This window comes from Vipera ursinii (assembly GCF_947247035.1).
Source record: "Vipera ursinii genome assembly, chromosome: Z".
NCBI classification, from domain to species: domain Eukaryota; kingdom Metazoa; phylum Chordata; class Lepidosauria; order Squamata; family Viperidae; genus Vipera; species Vipera ursinii.
The window spans coordinates 19,630,986-19,653,456 of NC_139517.1; the positions used below are offsets into that span (position 1 = coordinate 19,630,986).

The following is a 22,471-nucleotide window of genomic DNA, read 5'->3' on the forward strand; positions in this document are numbered from 1 at the left end:
AAGTCAACAGAATTCAAGAAGGTTTGGACTTAGTTCATTTGTGGCTATGTAGAGATGCTAGGCTGATTCCTCTTTTGACTCCGCCCCCAGGTTATGCTACTCATTCTCCTACCTACATCCACGTCATAAAGGGTAGACTTCCACTTCTATCCCCCCTAGCAAATAGCTTTCTAGAGAGGAGGATTCCTATGATTTTACCTGTAGGGAGACAAGGCAAAGCAAATTCCAAGAAAGGGACTCGGACGTAGATGGGTTCAAGTGTACATTTTTCAACACTGCCTTCTTTATAGATCATGTCCATAATCTCACTGATCCAGGTAGTTCCTGAAACAGCATAAGAAGTTTGGATGAAATGTATTGCCTAAACAAAACAGGATTTTTCATATAGCTACCCTAAGAGGTAGAGGGAGGTTTTCCACTCAAGAACACTTCATTCTTGAATTGCCGGAAGTTGTCAGAAAACTAAACTGGAATGAAATTTTCTGCTCCAGGTGCCAATCAGGAATGGGGGGGATATCCCATCCACATAAAAATGGCCAATAAATACCTTCTGATCCACCTTTGGTGATCACCAAAATTGCTTCCAGTGTTAGGAGTGGTGAAGCAAAATAGATTTTTTGCTTCTCCAGGCAAATGTGGTTCTCTTGCTATATAATTTACAATGGAGACAAAGGAGTTGATGCAAAGGCAGTGGTGGGATTCAACTGGTTCACACCACTTCAGCAGAACCGGTAGCTAATTTTTTGTTGCCCAGGCCCAGAATGGACTCCGGAAGTGGCGTCCACACAGAGAACCATTTGTTCACATATTTGAATCCCACCACTCAGCGAAGGCAATAGAAGACAGAGTTGCCAGTGGGATTTCCTAAACACAATCTGTTTTGCTCAAATAAAGTCAGATTCTACCCCAAAACACCAGGTAATAAACAAACAAACAAAAAACTACCACAAAAGTTTTAAACTAAATTATTTTACCTGTTTAATCAGAGTTTCACATTCAGATGAACCCAGATTCTACACAAAAATCTCAAATAACAACGCCCACAATAAATCAGGTTCAAACTAAATTATTTTTACCTACATAATGCATACAATATAAAATAATGTGTAGCAAAGCTTAGATTTTACAATAAAAAAATGTAGAAACCCAGTTAGTGATCCAAAACACCAGATGTGGGCTTAAAACCCAGCATTGGCAACCCTGATGGAGAAGGATAAAGATCAGTAACTTCAGAATAGAATAGAGCTGGAAGGGACCTTGGAGGTCTTCTAGTCCAGCCCCCTGCTCAAGCAGGAGGACCTATACCATCTCATACAAGTGACTGTCTAGCCTCTTCTTAAAAATCTTCAGTGATGGAGCGCTCACAATTTCTCGAGGCAAGCTGTTCCACTGGTTAATTGTCCTCACTGTCAGGAAGTTTCTCCTTAATTCCAGGTTGCTTCTCTCTTTGATCAGTTTCCAACCATTGTTTCTTGTCCTGCCCTCTGGTGCTTTGGTGAATAATGTGACCCCCTCTTGTTGGTGGCAGCCCCTCAAATACTGGAATACTGCCATCACGCCTCCCCTATTTCTTCTTTTCTTTAGACTAGCCAAACTCAAGTCCTGCAGCCGTGAGCAGGGGGGCCTTTGCACAGGTTCACCTAGTGCGCCAGTTGCGCCCCTTTTTGGACCGAGATGCCCTATGCACGGTTACCCATGCCCTCGTCACTTCTCGCCTGGATTACTGCAATGCTCTCTACATGGGGCTGCCCTTGAAGTGCACCCGGAAGCTTCAACTGGTGCAAAATGGGGCCGCGCGAGTGCTTATGGGAATATCTCGATACTCCCATGTTATACCACTTCTGCGCAAGCTGCATTGGCTTCCAGTTACCCTCCGGGTGCGATTCAAGGTGCTGGTAATAACCTTTAAAGCTCTACATGGCTTAGGCCCAGGGTACTTGCGAGACCACCTGCTGCCATTGTCAACCTCCCATCGCCCGGTTCACTCCCACAGAGTCGGCCTCCTCAGGGTGCCGTTGCCCAGGCTATGCCGGCCAGCGATCCCCAGGGGGAGAGCCTTCTCTGTTGGCGCACCAACCCTCTGGAATGAATTGCCCCCGGAGCTGCAGACGACCCTGACCTTCAGTCCTTCCGCTGTGACCTGAAGACCTGGTTATTTCAACAAGCGGGTCTGGACTGATTATGGTTTAAATTAGGCTTTTATTGGGTTAAATTGTCATGTATTTATCATATTTATTGTTTAATTCTTTTTTAATTTTTGTACTTTATGTTTCTTAATTTTTTATTGTTCTGAGCCACCCTGAGTCCTTAGGGAGAAGGGCGGTATATAAATTTAATCAATCAATCAATCAATCAATCAATTCTTCATATGTTTTAGTCTCCAAGCCTTTAATCATCTTAGTTGCTCTTCTCTGAATTTTTTTTCCAAACTCTCAACATCTTTTTTATGATATGGTGACCAAAATTGGCTGTAGTATTCCAGTTGTGGTCTTACTAGGGTTTTATAAAGTAATACTAATACTTCATGTGATTTTGATTCTATGCCACTGTTTATACAACCCAGGATTTATTAGTTTTTTTTGGCAGCTGCTGCACACTGCTGGCTCATAGTCAAGTGATCGTCCACTAGGACTCCAAGGTCCCTCTCACAATTACTGTTTTTGAGCCAGGTCTCACCAAATCTATACTTCTACCTTTGATTTTTCCTGCCTAAATGTAAAACTTCACTTTTCTCCACATTGAAACTCATTTTGTTGGATAGGGCCCATTGTTCAAGTTTGTTAAAATATTTTTGGATCCTGAGCTTGTCTTCTGGGTGTTGGCTATTCCTGCCAGTTTAGTGTCATCTGCAAATTTGATGAGTTCCCCTTCTATTCCCTCATGTAAGTCATTTATGAAAATATTGAAGAGTACTGGGCCTAAGACGGAACCTTGTGGTACCCCACTGCTTACTTCTCTCCATGTGGATAACTAAGGCAGAATATCAGCAAATAGCCCGAACCTGCAAAGATGAAGTGAGGAAAGCTAAGGCTCAAAATGAACTAAGGCTTGCGACCAAAGTCATAAATTACAAAAAAAAGCTTTTTTCAACATGTAAAAAAAAAGAAAAAAGTTAAGCAAATGATTGGTCCATTAGTGGGGGACCAGCATGCCTTCATATCTAGCACACTCCAACTTTCCCACTACCATCTCATTGGTGGAGTAAAGAGATTGGTAGGTTCATTTCCAATGAGGTTTTCTAAGGCTAAATGTTTCCATACCACTCCTCCCAGACTCTGTCTTTGAGATAGCAACCAGAAGATTTCTACCGTTGGCATGGCTAATTGCTGGAAAAGAATGCTAAAAAACCCGCACTATTTCTTTTCAAAGCAGTACTTAAGACTACATTGATCCTCCCCCTAAACCTACTCACAATTCACAATATTCATAGTGACATAAATATTAATATTCCTGTGTTTTGCATTATTCAATACAGTTTTAGAATACTATATTTCTTTTCAGGCATATATACGGTAATCAGTCTCTCAAAGAAAAAAATGCTTTCCAGATGCCTGGAATGTATTGTCTTGTGTGTTGATAGAACAAAGGGAAAGTAGAGTTAGAAACTGTCCATACATGAATGCCCAGAACTTTTATTTTCTGTTTAAGAAAATGCAGCCAAAGGCATCACTCACCAGACTTGGGATACGTAGAGATCAGTAGATCATCTGGATGTGCTTGGAATCTTTCAACTTCATCGTAAATTTCTGCAAAATACTTTATCAAAGGGGTACCCTTAACAGAGACCAATGGAGGGCGCGCCTCTTCTTGTTCTGGCTTCATTTTGGCTGTGAAAGGATTAAAGGGGAGGATGGCATTCTGAGGAAATACAACTCTTTTCGCCCATTCAAGAGATTTGCAACCCAACCCAGCAGCTATCCTGGATTCAGAATCTAATGTGAGTGGCAGCTGATAGTAGCACCCCCAAATGTTTGAGAACATCTCATATATGTAGATAGTCAAGTCACCTTGGACACAGGGTTGAATTATCCCCTGAAGGAAGTGGATAGTCAGGAAGACATAGGAAGGAACATAGACATAGACGGAACAGAAAAATATATCACGTCTCTAATCCTGTTGTCCAAATTTGTTACATTTTCAAATGCTCTACTAAGAAGCTGCTAGCCTGGCTTCTATTTACTCTTGTTGGAATCAGCAGGTATGAGAAAAAAATTGCTTAAGGGATAATCAACGCAACTTTACTTTTTAAATGCCTGTCCCTCCTTCAAAGAAAACAACACTAATCACCCAATATGTACTTCAAATATTTGGTGGGGGGTTGTGTCTTTAAGACTTCCCCTTCCCAAAGAACTCACAAGTCCTGGTTCAAAATCTCTACCCTTCCTTCCTTTTGCAGAATGCAACAAAGCAAGCTGTATCTCAGCTGTCCTGAAGTATTTATTTTGGTTTGAAGATACCTGGCTGGCCTGCTGGCTGTTTGTGGCTCAGGAACTGGAGCAAAATTAAGTCCGGTACATTAGCAGCAACAAACCTTTGCTGGAAATGGGAGGAGCCTCAAGTATTTAAGAGGAATGGAATTTAGCCCTTCTGAACAAACAATTTAGTTTAACCTATTACTATCTTGCATTTCAACAAAAGAGCTCTTCTTCCCAAATCTCATCTCTGTAAACAAGTTATAAAGCTTCATCATTCAGTCCCAATCAGCAAAAGACCATTAAAAGTTACCAACTGTTAAGTCGTGGGCTCTGGTGAGCAGGAATGAAGACACAGAGTTGAACAGAGAGTAACTCATTCTTTATTCTTGTTATTACTGAGCTTGGCTTGGGCCGCACCCAGACACAATATATATAGTCAACCCATACAGGAGCAACCAGTAGGATTAAGCCCTTGCTTGCCACCTAGGGCTGACCAATTGCAGGACCGGAGATGGCCTGTCTAGATTTCTGGGGAGCTGTTAGTCTACGTGGTGTGGTACCACAAGCTCAATACATAACACTCCTCCCTCCTAAGATCAGACTATAATTTCCCCAACCAGCTTGACAACAGTCAAGACTATGAATCACTCTAACAACCAAAATAACATAATAACAAAAATACAAACAATAAGTAATAATGCTTATACATTCAATGAGTCCATTACGCGACCTTTACAGACATACCATTGTAATAGGACTACAAAAAGATTAAACGTCTCAGTGAAAATGCTTGCACCCAGACAGTTCAAATTGCCCCCCTATTTCTGTAGGTAATGGTACACTTGTCACAACATTGTACAACACTTATTTTACAACGTAGTCAGTTAGATATGCCGGAGGTTTGTGTATCCGGGAGGAACGCCTAGGGTTCCCCCCACTTTGTGGTCTACCAGCTTACCCAGCGGGCTGGGTAGACCCATGTCCCCTTGTGCTCCATTGTCCAGGGGAAGTGACATGCTCTAGCTGGCCTCAGCAGGTTAGTCCACCCCAGAGTCAGTCTGTTCTGCAGAGTAGGCACAGCGATTGCTGAGATTCGGCTGGCTCGCCTGGTCAGGGGTTCCATGTTGCACTTCCGAGCTTCCTGGTTCTTCCTTGGAATCAACTTCTGCTGAGGAGGGAAAGCCCTGGGGGTCCTGGTGTGGGCTGGTTTGGGTACCAGTGTGAGGACCTCGGGAGGGACTTATGCCACGGTCCTTACTTAGTGACCGTTCAGGAAACCTCTTCCTGAGTTGGTCAATGTGTCTTCTGACCAGTCGACCTCCCTCCAACCCCACTACATAAGATAGGGGTCCGGATGCCTTGGTTATTTGACCAGGAACCCACAAATTCCCTGGCCCATAGTTTCTGGCCCAAACCCAATCACCCATTTACCACCCCCTCGGGGGTTTTGGTCTGGAGGCTTCTGCTCCCACTCTGTCCGGATGCAACCTGTCCAGTTTAGTAATTAAACATCTCCCCCAACGTAGCTCAGCAGGACTTTTACCTGTAGCTGTTCAGGGAGTAGAATGCTGGCAGAGCAGAAAATCTGCCAATCTGTGATGCCAGTCACCTGTAATGATATGCCTGAGTGCGTCCTTTGTAGTCCTCACCATGCGTTTGGCTTGTCCGTTCGAAGAGGGATGAAATGGTGCAGATGTAGCATGTCTGATGAGGTTAGCCCTACGAAAAGCCTGAAACTCAGCAGCAGTGAATTGAGCCCTACTCTTTATAATGTATGATCTAAATACCTTACTGTACAGTATGTCTTCTACACTGTATTAGTATTCACTTTTGTATTCAATACATATTCATTCAGTACCCATTCACTCTTGATTTTATCATGGTTGGAACTCCTTATCCTACCATGCACATTCAGAAATATCCTACTCCCACTTCACTGCCAGTTCCCATTTTCATATAACAAAGAGGGCAGAAGCCCACTCTAATTCATAGCCATTCTGGCTTTCTTTAAAATATATATAGAATAGAATAGAATAGAATAGAATAGAATAGAATAGAATAGAATAGAATAGAATAGAATAGAATAGAATAGAATAGAATCCGGAAGGGACCTTGGAGGTCTTCTAGTCCAGCCCCCTGCTCAAGCAGGAGACCCTATACCATTTCAAACAAGTGACTGTCCAATCTCTTCTTAAAACCCAGTGATGAAGCACCCATAATTTCTGAAAGCAAGCTGTTCTACTGATGAATTGTTCTAACTGTCAGGAAGTTTCTCCTTAATTCCAGGTTGCTTCTCTCCTTGATTAGTTCCCATCCATTGTTTCTTATCTTGCCTTCTGCTACTTTGGAAAATCAGTTGACCCCCTCTTCTTTGTGGCAGCCCCTCAAATACTGGAATACTGCTATCATGTCACCCTAGTCCAGGGGTAGGCAACCTCGGCTCTTTTATGACTCGTGGACTTCAACTCCCAGAATTCCTGAGCCAGCTGGCTCAGGAATTCTGGGAGTTGAAGTCCACGAGTCATAAAAGAGCCGAGGTTGCCTACCCCTGCCCTAGTCCTTCTTTTCTCTAGTCTAGCCAAACCCAAATCCTGCAACCATTCATCATGTTTTAGCCTCCAGGCCTTTAATCATCTTAGTTGCTCTTCTCTGCACTTTTTCCAAAGTCTCAACATCTTTTTTGTAGTGTAGTGGCCAAAACTGGATGTAATATTCCAGGTGTGGTCTTATTAAGGTTTTATAAAGTACTGATTCTTCACGTGATTTTGATTCTGTGCCTCTGTTTATACAACCAAGGATTGTATTACTGTAGCTTTTTTGGGCTGCTGCCACACACTGTTGGCTTCCCACTGTTTTTCTACCAGCATCTGTCTTAAAATTTCCCCATTGTTTTTCCATCTTTAGTAAGCACTCTGTGAAAGTACAGAAATTCACCTGTAGTTTTTTTTTTTTTAAATCTCTGCTATCCATTATGGGTTTGGTCAGTTAAGATTTTTACTTAATATGTTTTACTAAGAGAGAAAGCCGATATTAGGGTTATCCCACTTGGGTGTGTACCTGTGCCACATTTCCTGCTCATGGGAAGTACAGTAATTGTCAGGACCCACCCCAATCCACGTCTTAGGAAAACAAAAACTCTTGGAGTCAGTTCTAGTCCAAAAAGAATTTTTACTAGGACATGCTTGGTTGTGGAAATACAAGACAGGACTTGGTATTGTTTTACAAATTGAAGCTTTATAAAGAGTTCCCGGTTCAACCCTCCTTCCCTCAACCCCACTTGGTCAGCCCCCCCACCATTTTACTTCGTGTCATCCCTTTCGTGGGAAAAAGGGAACTTTGAATCTTTATGGTTATTACCTTCTTCCTTTACAGATTCAAATGGAGACACAGGCCAGATGCCTTCTTCCCTAACCCTCCCTTTTGTTCCCCCAGTTCAAAAGGTTTCCCTTGGTATTTGAAATAACCTAAGGCAGGCTGAATCCACATGCGATCCTCCTTCCTCGGGAGATGGCAGAATCCATGGGGGGGGGAGGATAATGTTTTAAACATACATTTATGAATGTGATATAAATGGATTCTGACAGTAATGAATAGTTTAGGCACATTTTGGCCAGGATACCACATGAGGAGCCAAAATTATTGCAAGCCTGCTATGCACACTACATTTTGACAGCCCACATACTGATGGATCATCATACGCTCCAAGAGATATATGCAGTGTACTGACATATACTCAGGACACATAGAAATATATCTATAGAACATGTTGGGTTATTTTAATATGGGTGAAAGAATGCATAGCCAAGTAGAAAAAGAAGAATTATATCTCTGTTCGAAACTGCAGTGTAGTTCCTTTCATTTGCATCTTGTAATTCTCATCGAAACGCTCGTTTTGTGCCACTGTGAATTGGTTCTTCCAGTCACCAGCAACTCCTAAATTGAAGGGAAAGTAATAGCCAACATTAGTTTCCTTGGTGTTCTCTGAGCCTGGTGGTTGCTTGCAGACATTTCATTACCCAAATAGGTAACATTTTATAGGTCATTATTTTGCAAGAGAAGACAATATATGCAGCTAAGGGTTGAACTCAAGTCCTTGGTGTTCTCTAAGATTGGTTGTTTGCTTACAGACATTTCATTACCCAATTAAGTAACATATATTCTATTCTATTGCAACATAACCATACTTAAAACTGGGTAAGCTAAAGTTGAATCCCAGCATGGGATGCATACATAGCAAAGCATTTGTTGGACCTCAGAAAGGCCCTGCCCACATTAAAGAACTCAGATTTCACTGATGGGATTGCCAACATCTCTTGAAACGTTGGTAGTTTCTCATGAACTTTGGGATGGTTTTATACGTAGGTTTGCATGAGATTTTTGGTGAACCCTTTTGAGACTGTTGCAGATCTCTATCTGTATTTAAAGTATACCTGGGGGATTTTTTGATTATATGATCACCTATATTACCAGGAAATGTTCATTTTTTCATTTCATTTCATTTCATTTATTATATTTGTATACCGCCCTTCTCCCGAAGGACTCAGGGCGGTGAACAGGGCACATATGTTGATAATTTCTGAGTTATAGGTGTAATTAATCATTGCCTAAAACATGTAATATATGATGGCTGGAAGAGTAATAAGAATTTGTCTTCTCTCTCATCTATTCTTTCTGTCTCCTTTATAGTCAAGGCTGCTTTCTTGGACACACCTGGAGTTGGGGTAAGGCCTGTTTCTCCAATCCAGTCCTTTCTTTTTTGCCTCTAACCTGAGTGGTAGTCTCTAAAATGCTAAGTCAGAGTTCTCCAACCAGCGGAGTGCGTATGGCCTACTGGGTGGGCGTGGCCAGCTCTACATCGTTCGCATCAAGGGTGCCTATGGGGGCCTGGGCAGGAGTGGGACAGATCTGAGGGTCTCTGGCAGAAGAAGGGTCTCTGGGCCAGGGCCAAGGCAGTGGGGGCCGTTCCCTCACTGTTTCCAGGATGGCTTCGTGGGCCGCATGAAACCACTTCACGGGCCGGATCCGGCCCCCGGGCCTTGTGTTCGACATGTCTGCTCTAGAGAGAAAAATAAGGGGGAAAATGGGAAAAGGGTAAATGGAAGACTAATGTACAACACACTGTACATTTGAAAGAATAGGGAAGCAAGCATGAGACATCTATCAGCCTTACCAGGAATACCAGATAGAAATATGACCAGGTAGCCTAATTCCACTTTATTGTAAAGCTACATTAAAAGAATCTTGCAAGTCTGAAAGTGCAGTTCCCCATGCCATCTCATTTACAACCTGAGAAACTAGGCAGGGGCCCTTCTAAGCCTATTTCTTCCTCCTCCTTTCCAGCTGCAGGCTAGGCTGTCTCTTATTTGACCATTCCCTTGACAGCATCCCTTTGTCCCGTTTCCCAAGATCTATCCCACACGCCATTACACAATCTCAGTTTCTCAAGCCATATTTTCTTCATGTGGATTAGGGTCGTCAGAGCTCAAGATCTAACTTGCCTGTTTCCTACTTGAGCTTTTGGTAGAAGCAGTGAAATCCCCAGGAAAAGGATAAAAAATAAAAGAGACGTTTAGTGCTTCAAGAGCCCAGCTAGAACCGTCTCTGACAACGACACATGTTAGTCTTCCCCAAGCCATTGCATTGCATTATCAACCATGCTCATTCTTTCTGGAAAATCTTGGAGTTGAATCCCATACATCTATATAGGTGCCCAGCTTGGTTGTATATGTACCGTCACAAAGAATAGCCTATTTGCCTACAATAATAATATTACATCCCCCACAGTACAATTATTGTTGACCTCTAACCCTGCAGTAACCTCCCCATCACAAGGCCCATCACAAGCCTCTCACTGATGACTCACACCTGACCTGTCACAAGATCCTCCCTTGACAAATCCACACCTGAATCCCTTCTAAACAGAACAACACCGACACTGATGTCCCCTAAACTCCGCTGAAGATGTTACCTAGCCTGGTAACGAAACGTTCAGAAACCATCCTACAAGCTCGGACAATGAACCTCCACCCTCATCCTACACCCGAGCATCAGATATTCACCACTATGGCAAATCTCATTTTCTCTCAAGTAGTTCAAGGCCTTATTAGGAGCAGAAAGCTTGACTTCAAATTCCACAATCCCTGAGTAGCAGAGCTAATACAGATAGTCCTCGACTTATGACCACAACCGAGCCCAAAGGTTCTGTTGCTAAGTGAGACATAGCTTAAGTGAGTTTTTTTCCCATTTAATGACCTTTCGTGCCAGAGCTGTTAAGTGAATTGTTGCAAGTATTACGTTAGTCACACGATTGTTCGGTGAATCTGGCTTCCCCATTGACTTTGCTTGTCAGAAGGTTGCAAAAGGGGATCACGTGACCCCGGGACACTGCAATTGTCATAAATATGAGTCAGTTGCCAATCGTCTGAATTTTGATCCCATGACCATGGGGATGCTGCAATGGTCCTAAGTGTGAAAAATGGTCATAAGCCACTTTTCTTAGTGTCATTGTAACTTTGAACAGTCACTAAATGAACTGTTGTAAGGACTACCTGTAATCCTGGTGGCTGCAAAATCTAAAACATTTGGAGCATCTCAGTGTCAGCAAGGCAGCACTACCTTTTTATCAGGGACGCAGTGGCTCAGTGGGTTAGGACGCTGAGCTTGTCGAACAGAAGATCAGCAGTTTGGCGGGTCGAATCCCGAGTGCCACGTGGCAAAGTGAGCACCTGTTAGTCATCCCAGCATCTGCCAACCTAGCAGTTCGAAAGCACGTAAAAATGCAAGTAGAAAAATAGGGATCACTCCGGTGGGAAGGTAACAGCGTTCCATGCGCCTTTGGCATCCAGTCATGCCGGGCACATGACCACGGAGACGTCCTCGGACAAACGCTGGCTTCTTCAGCTTTGAAACGGAGATGAGCACCGGCCCCTAGCATTGGAAATGACTAGCATGCATGTGCGGGGGAACCTTTACCTTAACTTTTACCTTTTTATCCCATTATGCGGATTAGAAATATAACTCGCGCTCCGTTCAATCCCAGTTTGGTTATTTGAGAGACTCACCTTTCCTCATGAAAGGAGAGATGGTGTGATCCATAACTGAAGTGGGAATGCTTTTGTAATTGGCCATTTGGTTCTGGCTCATCTCTTTGAAGGAGGTGTGGTGTGCAATCTTCTTGACTAAGTTTTCATCAGCTGGCCTCTCTAGGAACTCCATTACCTTCCGAATCTCCCGTTCTGGATCCTATGTATAAAGCAATGATCAACTATCAAGCACTGAAAGTCAGGAATTTTGGATTAGGAAGAATGCCGTGGTATATTGTGTTATGTTAAATAAAATAAATTAAAAGACACTATCTTTTCACAGCTATTTATTACCTATCTGCTGTCTAGTTATAATCCAGCCAAGAATACTTCTTATTTCCTTATGATGCTTTGCAGTTATATACATTGCACACAATTTTTAGCCCTGAGTTTCCATTATCAGCCAGTATTATTCTAATGCCATGTGTGGGTAACCAAATTTTAGTCTGGAAGCAAAACCAAGTTATCCTGAGGGGATGATTAGCGTGGAGGAAATGAGAAGAGAGATTTAATTTAATTTAATTATGGGACTTATATGCCGCCCTACCTCCCGAAGGACTCAGGGCAGCTAACAACAATAAAACAACAATAATACAAATATTAAAAGAGATTAAATTTAAAAAGCCCCACTAAAACCAATAATTAAAACAAAATTAAAACCCCCATCTTCAGTCCAGGTTGGCCAGTTGGAAAAGGTATGTCTTTAGGTCGCGACGAAAGGACCGGAGATCTGGGGCCATCCGAAGTTCTCGGGGGAGCTGGTTCCAAAGGGCAGGCACCCCGACAGAGAAGGCCCTCCCCCTGGGGGTCGCCAGCCGACATTGTCTGGCCGACGGCACCCTGAGGAGACCCTCTCTGTGTGAACGCACAGGGCGATGGGAAGTCGTTCCTGGCAGCAGACGGTCCTGTAAATATCCCGGGCCTAAGCCATGTAGGGCTTTATAGGTAAGGAGGACCAGCACCTTGAACCTCACCCGAAGGGCAACCGGCAACCAATGCAGCCCACGCAGGAGGGGTGTAATATGGGAGTATCGGGATGGGAGTAACTGTCTTCTATTCAGCTTTGGGATGGTTCTGATTTAGATAAAGAAGGCCTATTGAAATTAATGAAATAAGCCATGGCTTAGTTTCTGTGGGTCTATTCTCAGGCGTGTATAAATGTAGATCCAGTTCCAGGCCTATCTTTCTACGGATATATAATTAGGAAAAGAACCTGAGAAATGTCTTGCTGGACAAACACAAAGTAGAGTAATTACCGGTATATGGAAATAAAAGAAAACAAGTTTGAATGGATGAGAGCAGTTTTGCCCTCTTCCTCTCCTACTTGTAGGTTTTCTGGAGCATCTAATTATAATCAGAATGCTACAATAAGGGATGTATTTGAGGAATTAGGAATTTTTGGCCCTGGAGTTGCTACCAAAGTCCCATCCTACCCCTCCCTATTAGCCATGTAGAACATGAGATCTATGCCCCGTTCCTAACTCTTAACGTGGGGAAGTGAAAATTAGAGTAGTAGAGAATAAGAAGGTTAATAAAAGGAGCAGAAAGAATCTTGCCTCTTTCATGTCTTCATAGAAGAGGTACAGAATCCTGTATTTCTTTGTGATGTCCCACCAATCTTTGACATGATCATACCAGGATCCAAAAGACACTGAGAAGAGAAACAGAATGCTTGTGAATGATGGGAATTTTAGTGCAACATGGAGAAAGCTACAGTTTCCTTACTACTTATTTTGGTTTGATCATCAGGGGTATGAAACAGGACTAGAAACTTTAGTAGAAGTTGATAGTCAAACTAAAGAACCATATATGTACATGGACATATCTGCCCACTCATACAGAAAGGGTAACAAGAAGAAGAAGACCTGATCTGACCTTCCCATTCACAGAATTTCTGTGAAACATCTCACTAATTCCAACAGCTTCTACAAGGTCTTAAGAGGCTTCCCCCAAAATGGCACCCAGCCACCCCCATTATTTCCTTTGCTAGCTGGAGGTAATAGGATCAGTATCATATTTCGGGGTTACCATATCAAGAAGGGCTAAGATCAAGCTCAATACTTGGAAGGGTTTATTATCCACTGACCAGTCCCGTCCATAAACTTCTCCAGAAATTCCTCCCATGTTCCAGGGTTTGGGTGCACTTTTGCCATTTGGTAAAAGTAATAGTATGAGACAGCCACATCTTTGGCATTTCTGGCCACATAGATAACCTGTTGAGTGACAAACAAGAAACTTAATTAAGCTGATGATGTATTTCATTTCTGAAGTCACAATGTGTAATGATTTGTGGAAAATCTTTATCCAACATGTTGTTGCATTCAATTGACCAGTACTTCATGCATTAACGGTCACATTTTTTTTTCTCACCTTGCAATTCTTTTCCAAGAAGGATTTGGGGAGCATTTGGACAGGTAGGTGGGTTTTAATTAGACATGGGCGTGGTGCTTCCTTGAGCAGTTCAATGCCTGGAAGGGGAAAAAGAATAATTGAAGAGACTTCTTCCATACTCCCTTCCCCCTCCATGAACCTATCCATACCAGATACATTCTGACAAATTTGCTTGCAGATTTCTCAAATAACATTAGGAAAAGCTATGGAAATGTCTGCAGGCAAATCTACCATATTATATGGTTATCTTCACAGATATACTGTACATGGTATCTTCACAGTTGGCATTTCTATTTCAATGTGAAGTGCAAAAGACCAGGACTACATGTGAAGTTCCAATTAAACTGATTTATTACTCTTACCTATGCAAAGGAATCTACTCAAGTAACAGTTAGCACTATAATGGCACTAGATAAAGGTCCACAGAATTCAAGAAAGAATAGACTTAATCTATTTGTGGCTATGCAGAAACTGTAGGCTGAGACCTCTGTTGAGTCTGCCCCCAGGTTCTCCACTCCTTGCCCCACTTTCACCACATAGACTAGACTTCCACCTCCATCCCTCTCCTCCCAAACTGCTCTCTGGAAAGGAAGACACCTGGGATGTTTTACCTGAAGGGACACCAGGTACAGCAAATTCCAAGAAAGGGACTCGCATGTAGATGGGTTGAACTCTGCATTTGTCCACACTGCCTTCTTTGTAGATCAGGTCTACAATCTCACTGACCCAGGTGGTACCTGAAAGAGCACAAGAAGGTTGGACATGCTGAACCAAGATCACATTACATGAAAAAAACAAGTTAGTGCCTAAAACAAAACATGATTCTTCTTACTAGCTACTACAAGTATACAATGGCTATAGAAAGTCTACAAACACCCCTTTCTAATGCCAGGTTTTTGAGATGTAAAAAAAAAATCAGACTGAAAGATAAATCACTTCAGACTTTTTCCATCTTTAATATAATACATAAGCTGTACAATTCAATTGAAAAACAAGCTGAAATCTTTCAGGAGAAAAAATAAATAAAAACTTAGAATAATGTGGCTGTATAAGTGTTGAAACCCTCCTATGAGTAAGGATCTGGGTATGTTCAGAATTAACCAATCATATTCAAACTATGTCAAATAGTAGTCAGTACATATCTGCCATCAATTAAAGTGACTCTGATCAAGCCCATATGAAATTCAAATGTTCTAATGGGATTTTTCTGGAATGTGCTCAGTTGCCTTTTACAGCAAAAGCTAAAATCTGCAAAGAGCTTGTAAAGCATTAAAAAGATCTCATTGTTGGAAGGTATCAGTCAGGGCTAGAGTACAAAATTTTTTCCAGAGCAGAAAACTGGTTCAAGAGGCTGCTAAGAGGCCTGCAACAACATTAAAGGAGATGCAGGGAAGTCTGGCAAGTATTGGTTGCGTACTACTTGTGACAAAGATCTCTCATATTCTTCATATGTCTGGGTTGCGGGTAGGGTGGCAAGACAGAAGGAAAACATCCAAGCCTTCGTACATTTTGCAAAAATGAACATCAAGTCTGACAAAAGCTCATGGGAAAATCTGTTATGGTCTGATGAGACCCAGGTTAAACTTTCGGCTCCATTGTAATTCCAAAAAGTATGGTTGGCGCAAACACAACACTGCGCATCATCAGAAATACACCATACCCATAGTGATGCATGGTGGTGGCAGCGTTATGGTTTGGGATTGCTTTTCTTCAGCTGAAATTGGGGCTTTAATCAAGGTGAAGGGAATTATGAATGGTTCAACAAAATAGCTTCACCAGGAGAAGCTCAAAATTTTGGAATGGCCCAGAATGCAACTGAAAATCTGTGAAGTGACCTGAAGAGGGCTGTACACAGGAAATGCCCCCACAATATTATTATTGTTGTTGTTGTTGTTATTCATTTATAACCTAAAATGTGAAAAATTTATAAAAGGAAATAGTAGGGGACAACAGTAATGAAAGGGAAAACAAAACAAATGTGAAGAAAGGGAGGGGAAGAAACAAAAGGCATTGACTTCCGATTCTCTCTGTTGCAGTAAAATCAGACATTAAAATCAAACCTCAACTTCTTACATTTCTATAGTAGTATGCACTAGCCATTTCTGTATCGGCAAATCAGTCTAATCAGTAAAACCCCAAATTAGAATATATTTTTCCACCTCAAGCACAAAATCCAGAAGCAGTTTCCAAGTAGAAACAAAGTTACTGATGTTTTTTCTTTTCTTTTATCAGCACAGTCAATTTGACCATCTCTGCTAATTCCATCAGCTTTTGTAACCATTCATCCATGGTAGGAATTGAGGCATCCTTCCATTTTTGTGCATAGAGCAGACATGTCAAACACAAGGCCCGGGGGCCAGATCTGGCCCGCGAAGTGGTTTCATGTGGCCCGCAAAGCTATCCTGGAAACAGTGAGGGAACGGCCCCCACTGCCTTGGCCCTGCCAGAGACCCTCAGATCTGTCCCACTCCTGCCCAGGCCCCCATAGGCACCCTTGATGCGAACGATGTAGAGCTGGCCATGCCCACCCAGTAGGCCATATGCACTCTAGCCACGCCCACCCAGTAGGCCACGCTCACCCTGGCCATACCCACCCGGCCCCTTGAGGGCACCCGCAATGCTGATGCGGCCCTTAATGAAATTGAGTTTGACACCCCTGGCATAGAGCAATCTTGCTGCCATCACCGTATATAAAATCAGAGTTCCAATTTTTTTCCCCAGTTTTCTTGAAATGCCCCTACAATTTGCCAGATTTGGAGCACTTTTGCAAGAGTGGGCAAAGATTCACAAGGCAAAATGAGCCGTGCTGATATGCTCTTACCCCAAAAGGTTAAATCATAGCGGCTTCAATAAAATGCCACATTATTGTTATTTTTTTACTGTTATTTTCCCCCCTAAAAGATTTCAATTTATTTTGCAACTGAATTATATAGCTTATTTAGGTAGTCTTCAAGTTACAACAGTTTGTTTAATGACCATTCAAAGTTACAACGGGACTGAAAAAAGTGACGTCACTGTTTTTCATACTTAAGACCATTGCAGCATCCCCATGGTTACGTAATCAAAATTCAGATGCTTGACAACTGGCATGTGATTACCTTTTGCGATTTTCTGATAAGCAAAGTCAATTGGGGAAGTCAGATTCAGTTAACAGCCATGTTACTAACTTAACAACTGCTGTGACTCACTTGATAACTGTGGCAAGAAAGATCATAAAATGGAGTGCTCGCTAAACAATTGTCTTGTTTAACAACGGACATTTTGGGCTCCATTATGTTCATTAATTGAGGACTATCTGTACTAAAGGTAGTAAAACTTACAAAGTGATTTATCTGGGTATGATTTTTTTAGTATATCTTAAAACCTGGCATTTTAACAGGGGTGCATGGATTTTCTATATCCACTTTATTTCCTGAGGGTGTTTTTCCACTCAACATTTCATTCTTCAATTGTCGTAAAATTATATTGGAGCAAAGTTTCCGGTCCAAGTGCCAGTCAGGAGTGGCAGGATATCCCTGTCCATCTAAGATGGCCCCTAAATGCTTCTCTGCTCCTGCCCTTTAGTGATCACCAATCTTCACTTCCAGTGTTACAAGTGGAGAAGCAAAATAGATATTTTTTTTTGCTACCACAGGTTAACCTGGCTCTCTTCATAGAAATCTGTTATGGCTGCAAATGAGATGAAACAAAAGCAATAGAGGAGGATAGAGATTGGGCACCAGGCAGAGCAAACTTCAAGCTGATTCAGTTTTCTTCCAAGTCAAGGATGGCAGATAGCAGTTCAGTTCAACAGAAGGCAAAGAGTTTATTATTGTCAGGCTCAAGACTTAAGACCACCCAGTGAAATCCAATTGGGTCCAATCCTGTATTTGCTTACAGCTAATGGGCAGAATCTTGTCAAACTAAAGCAATAACTTTCTAACTTACTACATCTATCCTGAAAAAAATTAGTGTGTTGCTACCCTGAACATTTGAAACTCAAATACTTGGGCCACCTAATGAGAAGGAAGGACTCACTGGAGAAGAGCCTAAGGCTGGGAAAGATTGAGGGCAAGAGAAGAAGGGGACAACAGAGAATGAGGTGGCTGGATGGAGTCACTGAAGCAGCAGGCGTGAGCTTAAATGGACTCCAGAAGATGGTAGAGGACAGGAAGGCCTGGAGGAATGTTGTCTATGGGGTTGCGATGGGTCGGACACGACTTCGCAACTAATAACAACAACACCCTGAACATCTTCCACCCATCCTAAGCCATTTTGGGACTGAATAACAGAATAATGAAATAACAGAATGGAAAGGGACCTTGGAGGTCTTCTAGCCCAACCTCTTGCTCAGGCAGGCGACCCCATACCATTCCAGATAAGTGGCTATCCAGTCTCTTCTTAAAAGCCTCCAGTAATGGAGCACCCACAACTTCCAAAGGCAAGCTGTTCCACTGGTTGATTGTTCTCACTGTTAGGAAGTTTCTCCTTAATTCTAGGTTGCTTCTCTTCTTGATTACTTTCCATACATGGTTTCTTGTCTTCTAGCACTTTCTGGTCTTTGTGGCAGCCCCTCAAATATTGAAACACTGCTATCATGTCACTCCTATAGAGGCCCAGAAAAACCGAAATTAAGAGCCTGCACAGTCTCTTAATCTGGGTCTTTGTCTGGGAAAGTTCTGCTTTACCAAAATTCATATCCACTGATTCTCCATGTGTACATTCCATCTTTCACCTTCAAAACTAGAGCTTGCCCTACTCCAATTCTGTGAGGTGGAAGAGAAAATATTCAGATTGCCTCATCTTAAATAATGAGAAAATTTATTTACACATTCCAATTCATGACATATTAAGGTAACAAGTGTACCTGATTTAATGTTTGAGGGAAAGTGTTACTGGTTTAATCAGCCGGTTTAACATATTAGGGAAGTTTTTATCAGTTTAAACAAATTATTACAGTTAAGTTTAGAACTGGCTGTTCCACTTTGCATCTGTCCTTAGTACAGCTAGAGTAATCTTGGCTGCTTGTTCTCCCAAATTCTGGCCTGAGCAGAAGAATAATCTAAAACCTAAGATTTTCCTCAAGGCAAAGAAGGATGATGTTGATAAAGCTAGGGAAATATCCTTTTAATGAGTTTCCTGAGTTGCAAAGAAAGTGACCTATAAAAGTGCCAACAATGACAGAATGTATTTGAAAAATGAAAAATGCCTTTGGAAAATATATTTTTCAGTGAAGAATTGAAGTTAGGGAAGAGAACAGATGGTTCATCCGTCTAGGACTATCTGCTTTTCTGGACAGTCATGAGCAGAAACAGCTTTCCTCCTATTAGAAATGCAATTTTTATGTCCCATGCACAGGAAGGAAACTTAGAAGGGGGGATGGACAAACAGGCAGTGTTAGAATGCATATTAAACACTGTTCTCCCTCATACACACCACTTAAAAGGGCAGCCTCCAGTATCTAACAACAGCATATCAAATGAAACATTTCACCCACTTTTCTTATCAAATGAGAGTTCTGCTAATAAATATTTGGCAGTTATCCAGAGGTGTCCTGCTGTGCAGTTTTGCCTGCAATTTCATGCTGATTGTGTCTCTTTTAGCAAAAATGTATTTTAAGTGACAGATGAAATTACCTTCATAATATATCATAAAATAGCTTTGTTTTATATTAAATTGCAGGTTGGCTATGCTGAATGCACTTTGATCTGATTAACAGTAAACGAGGCCAAGGAGATTTATAATTCAAGAATTAAAAGATAAAAATCATTAACAAGAAAATTGGACTCCAGCCCATGCATATTTGCAGATGAGGTTTTTCAATGGGAAATTTAATTGTTCCATTTCTGAACTTTCACTGAGAATATGCACCTATGGACAGTCTCCTTTTTTTATCCAACATTCTTTGTCTCACTTTTCTTTGCAAAGTAAACTAGAAAAAACTAGAACAGCATCCATTTATTATACTACAGAGTCGTGATGAATCTTTTCAAGCAACATTGATATTTCTTCTTGTAAAATCTAACGCTTAGCAAACTGGTAAGTGTATGCTGTAATTCAGGAAACAAGACAGAATATGTTTTTGCAAAAAAGAAAATTTAGTAGAAAGAAAAATATCTTTATGATGCAAAACTATGGGCAATAAATCATTAGGTGCAGATCAGATAAGAAGATAGTTCTCTATTCAGCCATATATAACCAGCCTCTCAAAGAAAAAGTTGCTTTTCAGCTGCCTGGAATGTATTATCTTGTATGTTGTTATAACAAACGGAAAGTAGAGAGTTAGAAATTTTCCACACATGAATGCCCAGAACATTTTATTCTCCATTTATGAAAATGCAGCCAAAGGCATCACTCACCAGACTTGGGGTACGTAGAGATCAGTAAATCATCTGGATGTGCTTGAAATCTTTCCACTTCATCGTAGACTTCTGCAAAATACTTTACCATGGGGATCCCCTTAATAGGGACCAATGGAGGGCGCGCTTCTTCTTGTTCTGGCTTCATTTTGGCTGAGAAAAGTTTAAAGGGGAAGATGGCATTCTGAGGAAATGCAGCTCTTTTCACCCAGAGTCAAGAGATTTGCAATCCAACTCAGCAGCTATCCTGGATTCAGAGCCTAGTGAGAGTGGCAGTTGATAGTAGCACCCCAAAATGTTTGAAAACATCTGACATATAGAGATAGACCGTCCTGTCATCCTGGACACAGGATTGAAAAGTCAGCTGGAGGAGATAGATAGTGGGGAAGACACGGAGAAGGAATAGAAACAAATAAAGCACACCTCTAACCTTCTTGTCCAAATATGCTATATTTTCAAATGTTTTCTTTAGAAGCTGCTAGTTTGGCATCTATTTATCCTTAACAGAGTCACGGGAGGTGTGAAAAAAAATGGTTCAAGAGATAATCAAAGCAGCTTTACTCTTCACATGCTTTCCCCTCCTTTAAAAGAAAACAGCAATACTCGCCAATTTGTATCCACAAATTTTGGGTCTTGAGACAGCCCCTTCACAAAAGATCCCACAAGTCCTGGTTCAAAACCATTTACATGACCCGTATTGCTCCTTCCTTTTGCAAAATGCAGCTAAGCAGGAGGCGTATCAGCTGTCTGGAATACTTACCTTGGCTTGGATGGAGCTGGCTGGGCTCCTGCTGCTTTCTAGCTTGGGAAATGGAGCAGAAGCAAATCAGTGGAGCACCAGAGAAGCTTCAGCCTGTATTGAGAGGGATTGTGAGTATTCAAGAGGAACTGAATTTAGCCTTTCTGTTCCAGCCAATTAGGGAGGACCTTGCCTTTTGAAATACATGTTTTGTAACACTTGGCACAATCTTTTATATTGGGTTGGGTGGAAATCAAACTCTTAAAAAAAAAAACTTGTTGGCATTCAAACCAGTCTGAACTTGTTTTTCCTCTCAAAGATATGCCATTAATACTGGCTTTGTAAAGTTTTAAGTTATACACTATCCTTATTAAGTCCAGCTTAGTCTTTCTAAACCCCCCCTCTTCCTTTTACTTAGGGAGGAAAACATTACCCCGCAGTCCTGCCTTCAAACGATGTTTTCTGGACCTTGATTAACAAAGCAGTTCATTTCAGTAACTTGCACAAAACCCCGAATGTCATCATTATGATTTCGTAGATTTGGACTTGCAACTTTGCATAGAACAAGTACATCACACCATCAGAAGCTCAGATGCATATTACTTATTTATTGGAGGGCAATTATTTATTAGTATATTAGAGGGCAGAACTCTAGCATTAAAATGAAACCGTTTTCTTTGATGAATTTGGACTGGAATTCAGATTTGGTTCTTGGTGCCATACAGTCCACTTCCATTGATATATTTTTTTCTAAATTTCAGAGAAAGGACTTGGAGAACTGAAGGCAGGTACCGGTACTTGGATTTACTCCCATTGAGCATAGCCAGACACTCAAAGGCTAAGACACTTAGGAAAACGCTAACTTTTTTTACTGTCTTTGATACATGCATTGAATAGACCTGTTCAACCTGTATATTAATAAATAACCAGATGTTCCAAAAACACCACAGGTCCCTGTATCTTCTTGTTAGTAGAAAATTGTTCTGGTATCTAAAATATTGAAAATGTTGTCACAGTAAGAGCACTTTTTATTGCAGGATTTACATTGTAAAATTAGGTAGTATTAATTTGTATTATAAGGGACGCGGTGGCTCAGTGGGTTAGGACGCTGAGCTTGTTGATCAGAAGGTCGGCAGTTTGGCGGGTCGAATCCTGAGTGCTGCGTAGCAGAGTGAGCGCCTGTTACTCGTCCCAGCTTCTGCCAACCTAGCAGTTCGATAGCACATAAAAATGCAAGTAGAAAAATAGGGACCACTACGGTGGGAAGGTAACAGCGCTCCGTGCACCTTTGGCATCTAGTCATGCCGGCCACATGACCACGGAGATGTCCTCGGACAAGCGCTGGCTCTTCGGCTTTGAAATGGAGATGAGCACCAGCCCCTAGAGTCAGAAACGACTAGCACGCATGTGCGGGGGAACCTTTACCTTTACCTTTAATTTGTATTAATTAACTACAGATATACCTTAGAAATATTGGAATTCATTTCCAGCCCACCACGATAAAGT

General features: G+C 41.7%; 1 protein-coding gene across 1 annotated transcript in view; it reads right to left on the reverse strand.

The window, feature by feature from the left end:
* Nucleotides 1–21,148, reverse strand: part of LOC310650004 (uncharacterized protein) — a 29,904-nt gene extending 8,756 nt beyond the window's left edge. Inside the window, exons 1-10 of the mRNA XM_083378839.1 lie at nucleotides 20,987–21,148; nucleotides 20,227–20,379; nucleotides 14,500–14,625; nucleotides 13,868–13,965; nucleotides 13,584–13,710; nucleotides 13,054–13,148; nucleotides 11,477–11,657; nucleotides 8,238–8,348; nucleotides 3,675–3,827; nucleotides 199–324 (exon numbers count right to left, since the gene is read on the reverse strand). Of these exons, the coding sequence (XP_083234965.1) occupies nucleotides 199–324; nucleotides 3,675–3,827; nucleotides 8,238–8,348; nucleotides 11,477–11,657; nucleotides 13,054–13,148; nucleotides 13,584–13,710; nucleotides 13,868–13,965; nucleotides 14,500–14,625; nucleotides 20,227–20,374 (1,165 nt within the window). The 5' untranslated portion in view covers nucleotides 20,375–20,379; nucleotides 20,987–21,148. The remainder of the gene's footprint in view (nucleotides 1–198; nucleotides 325–3,674; nucleotides 3,828–8,237; nucleotides 8,349–11,476; nucleotides 11,658–13,053; nucleotides 13,149–13,583; nucleotides 13,711–13,867; nucleotides 13,966–14,499; nucleotides 14,626–20,226; nucleotides 20,380–20,986) is intronic.
* Nucleotides 21,149–22,471: the final 1,323 nt, after the last annotated feature.